This window comes from Melanostigma gelatinosum, assembly GCF_949748355.1.
Source record: "Melanostigma gelatinosum genome assembly, chromosome: 15".
Lineage (NCBI taxonomy): Eukaryota > Metazoa > Chordata > Actinopteri > Perciformes > Zoarcidae > Melanostigma > Melanostigma gelatinosum.
Window position 1 is genome coordinate 1219966 of NC_136648.1, and position 6333 is coordinate 1226298.

Here is a 6333-nt window from a genome sequence, read left to right on the forward strand (position 1 = left end):
CACACTCTCACACACACAGGAGATAACACACAGTATGTAAACGTGTGTGGGATGAACTTGAAGCCTCTTTTATTCAGCATTCATGATCATTTATTGAAAACACACTAATATGCAGTTGTAACCAGTTATGAGGACATTTCAAAGTGTTTATTAATGTTTTATATAAAAACGTTTATTGTTCCTTCGTGTTAGAGGCTTAAAATGACCAAAGGTGTAGTTAATATAAATCAAATTATGAATGACATGAGTTTCATCATCAGGCACTTTACCTTTAAAAAAACATCCAAAACACACCAAAAACCTAATTATCAGGTTTCATGAAAACTTTATTTTGAGAATAATAATCTCCACACAGAATTACAGAATCACTAACCACCATGTTTGTATTCTCTAGATTCAGATTTCACACAAAAACTCTTAAAAAAAATAAGCAAATATTTCAAAAGGACAGAAAAATAACTAGATGTCCACATTAGAGACATTATACTACATGTCCATATTAGAGGCATTATACTACATGTCCACATTCTATGTGAGCAGACATGTTTGTTTTCAGTAATCATCACTTCGTGGGGACTGTCCTCCCATTTGGGGACAGACAGCTGGTCTCTTCTTATTTTTAGGGTTAAACTTTGTTATCGTAGTTGACTTGAATCAGGACGTCAGGAAGCGAATGTGAGACAGAACAACGTCCTCAAAGTGTCCGGATGTGCGTTCAGACGTAGGCTCTGGCTGCATCTGGATCTGACTTGGCGGTAGCCGTGTAGACCCTCGGGGGCTTGTTTCCATAGAAACCGCTGCAAAACAAGAGACAGGAAGTCAGATGGAGTCAGAGACGTGAAAGGAATCGGTTTTAATGGCAGAACATCCCAGACAGGCTTTGGACTTTTCTTTTTCTTTGATTGAAAATGCAGAGAGGAGGATTTGTCGCCCCCTCTGGCTGTGAGAGTAATTACACAAACACAGTCGACGCTGATCACGAATCCCTTATTATTTAAAAAATATGTATGAATAACAAATTATACAATTAAAAATTGAAAACATGTATTTTTCTATTAGAAATATAAATCAGAGGAAAAGTATTTTCCTCTGAAACCATTTGAGCGGCTCTTTAAACCTTTAAACCAGGTGAAACTCCTCTGACCACACCCATCAGTGATGTCACAAGAGACTTACTCACATGTTACCGTTAAGAGAGGATCTGAGGCGTGTTCGTACCTTTTCCCTCCGTCGGGTCTCGCTCTCTTACAGGCGGAGCAGAGGAAGCCTCCGCCCAGGATAGACAGACAGGCTCCGCCCCATCCCAGGTAGAGACCAGTACTCAGCTCGAACCTGAAGACACACAACACACTGTTAACACACAACACACTGTCAACACACTGTCAACACACAAACACAGTTAACACACAAACACAGTCAACACACAAACACAGTTAACACACAACACACTGTCAACACACAACACACAAACACAGTTAACACACAAACACTGTTAACACACAAACACAGTTAACACACAAACACACTGTTAACACACAACACACAGTTAACACACAACACACAATCAACTGTGAACACACATCACACAAACACACTGTTAACACACAACGCACACAGTGAGACAACACGACCGCAAACACACGACTACAAACACACAACTACAAACACACAACCTGCAAACACACAACTACAAACACACGACTACAAACACACAACTACAAACACACAACCTGCAAACACACAACTACAAACACACGACTACAAACACACGACTACAAACACACAACCTGCAAACACACAACTACAAACACACGACTACAAACACACAACCTGCAAACACACAACTACAAACACACGACTACAAACACACAACCTGCCAACACACAACTACAAACACACGACTACAAACACACAACCTGCCAACACACAACTACAAACACACAACTACAAACACACAACTACAAACACACGACTACAAACACACAACCTGCAAACACACAACTACAAACACACGACTACAAACACACAACTACAAACACACGACTACAAACACACGACTACAAACACACAACCTGCCAACACACAACTACAAACACACAACTACAAACACACGACTACAAACACACAACTACAAACACACAACTACAAACACACGACTACAAACACACGACTACAAACACACAACCTGCAAACACACAACTACAAACACACGACTACAAACACACAACTACAAACACACGACTACAAACACACAACCTGCAGACACACAACTACAAACACACGACTACAAACACACGACTACAAACACACGACTACAAACACACGACTACAAACACACGACTACAAACACACAACTACAAACACACAACCTGCAAACACACAACTACAAACACACGACTACAAACACACAACTACAAACACACGACTACAAACACACAACCTGCAGACACACAACTACAAACACACAACTACAAACACACGACTACAAACACACAACTACAAACACACGACTACAAACACACAACCTGCAGACACACAACTACAAACACACGACTACAAACACACGACTACAAACACACGACTACAAACACACGACTACAAACACACAACCTGCAAACACACTGTTAACACACAACCTGCAGACACACAACTACAAACACACAACTACAAACACAACTACAAACACACAACTACAAACACACAACTACAAACACACAACCTGCAAACACACAACCACAAACACACAACTACAAACACACAACCTGCAAACACACGACTACAAACACACGACTACAAACACACAACCTGCAGACACACAACTACAAACACATGACTACAAACACACGACTACAAACACACAACTACAAACACACGACTACAAACACACAACTTGCCAACACACAACTACAAACACACAACTACACACACACAACCTGCCAACACACAACTACAAACACACAACTACAAACACACGACTACAAACACACAACTACAAACACACAACTACAAACACACGACTACAAACACACAACTACAAACACACAACTACAAACACACAACTACAAACACACAACTACACACACACAACCTGCCAACACACAACTACAAACACACAACTACAAACACACGACTACAAACACACAACTACAAACACACAACTACAAACACACGACTACAAACACACAACCTGCCAACACACGACTACAAACACACAACTACAAACACACAACCTGCCAACACACAACTACAAACACACAACTACAAACACACGACTACAAACACACAACTACAAACACACAACTACAAACACACGACTACAAACACACAACCTGCCAACACACAACTACAAACACACAACTACAAACACACAACTACAAACACACGACTACAAACACACAACCTGCCAACACACAACTACAAAGACACAACTACAAACACACGACTACAAACACACAACTACAAACACACAACTACAAACACACGACTACAAACACACAACCTGCCAACACACAACTACAAACACACAACTACAAACACACGACTACAAACACACGACTACAAACACACAACCTGCAAACACACAACTACAAACACACGACTACAAACACACAACTACAAACACACGACTACAAACACACAACCTGCAGACACACAACTACAAACACACGACTACAAACACACAACTACAAACACACGACTACAAACACACAACCTGCAGACACACAACTACAAACACACGACTACAAACACACAACTACAAACACACGACTACAAACACACGACTACAAACACACAACCTGCAAACACACTGTTAACACACAACCTGCAGACACACAACTACAAACACACAACTACAAACACACAACTACAAACACACAACTACAAACACACAACTACAAACACACAACCTGCAAACACACAACCACAAACACACGACTACAAACACACAACTACAAACACACGACTACAAACACACAACCTGCAGACACACAACTACAAACACATGACTACAAACACACGACTACAAACACACAACTACAAACACACGACTACAAACACACAACTACAAACACACAACTACAAACACACAACTACAAACACACAACTACAAACACACGACTACAAACACACAACTACAAACACACAACCTGCCAACACACAACTACAAACACACAACTACAAACACACAACTACAAACACACGACTACAAACACACAACTACAAACACACAACCTGCAGACACACAACTACAAACACACAACTACAAACACACAATTACAAACACACAACTACAAACACACAACCTGCAAACACACAACCACAAACACACGACTACAAACACACAACTACAAACACACGACTACAAACACACAACCTGCAGACACACAACTACAAACACATGACTACAAACACACGACTACAAACACACAACTACAAACACACGACTACAAACACACAACCTGCCAACACACAACTACAAACACACAACTACAAACACACGACTACAAACACACGACTACAAACACACAACTACAAACACACAACTACAAACACACAACTACAAACACACAACCTGCCAACACACAACTACAAACATACAACTACAAACACACAACTGCAAACACACAACTACAAACACACAACTACAAACACATGACTACAAACACACAACTACAAACACACAACCTGCCAACACACAACTACAAACACACAACTACAAACACACGACTACAAACACACGACTACAAACACACAACTACAAACACACAACCTGCAGACACACAACTACAAACACACGACTACAAACACACGACTACAAACACACGACTACAAACACACGACTACAAACACACGACTACAAACACACGACTACAAACACACAACTACAAACACACAACTACAAACACATGACTACAAACACACGACTACAAACACACAACCTGCCAACACACAACTACAAACACACAACTACAAACACACGACTACAAACACACGACTACAAACACACAACTACAAACACACAACCTGCAGACACACAACTACAAACACACGACTACAAACACACGACTACAAACACACGACTACAAACACACGACTACAAACACACGACTACAAACACACAACCTGCCAACACACAACTACAAACACACAACTACAAACACATGACTACAAACACACGACTACAAACACACAACCTGCCAACACACAACTACAAACACACAACTACAAACACACGACTACAAACACACGACTACAAACACACGACTACAAACACACAACCTGCAAACACACTGTTAACACACAACCTGCAGACACACAACTACAAACACACAACTACAAACACACAACTACAAACACACAACCTGCAAACACACAACCACAAACACACGACTACAAACACACAACTACAAACACACGACTACAAACACACAACCTGCAGACACACAACTACAAACACATGACTACAAACACACGACTACAAACACACAACTACAAACACACGACTACAAACACACAACCTGCCAACACACAACTACAAACACACAACTACAAACACACGACTACAAACACACGACTACAAACACACAACTACAAACACACAACCTGCCAACACACAACTACAAACACACAACTACAAACACACAACTACAAACACACAACCTGCCAACACACAACTACAAACACACAACTACAAACACACAACTGCAAACACGCAACTGCAAACACACAACCTGCCAACACACAACTACAAACACACGACTACAAACACACGACTACAAACACACAACTGCAAACACACAACCTGCCAACACACAACTACAAACACACAACTGCAAACACACAACTGCAAACACACAACCTGCCAACGCACAACTACAAACACACGACTACAAACACACGACTACAAACACACAACTGCAAACACACAACCTGCCAACACACAACTACAAACACACAACTGCAAACACACAACTGCAAACACACAACCTGCCAACGCACAACTACAAACACACGACTACAAACACACGACTACAAACACACAACTGCAAACACACAACCTGCCAACACACAACTACAAACACACGACTACAAACACACAACTACAAACACACAACTGCAAACACACAACCTGCCAACACACAACTACAAACACACGACTACAAACACACGACTACAAACACACAACCTGCAAACACACGACTACAAACACACAACTACAAACACACGACTACAAACACACAACCTGCCAACACACAACTACAAACACACGACTACAAACACACGACTACAAACACACAACCTGCAAACACACGACTACAAACACACAACTAC

At 41.0% G+C, this 6333-nt stretch overlaps 1 protein-coding gene across 1 annotated transcript in view; it reads right to left on the bottom strand.

The window, feature by feature from the left end:
* Positions 1–715: 715 nt before the first annotated feature.
* The window catches only part of LOC306788969 (claudin-15-like), a gene marked incomplete at both ends in the record, with an annotated part of 12622 nt that continues 7004 nt past the window's right edge, over positions 716–6333 (bottom strand). The window contains 2 exons of the mRNA XM_079284708.1: positions 716–797; positions 1219–1332. Of these exons, the coding sequence (XP_079140834.1) occupies positions 716–797; positions 1219–1332 (196 nt within the window). The remainder of the gene's footprint in view (positions 798–1218; positions 1333–6333) is intronic.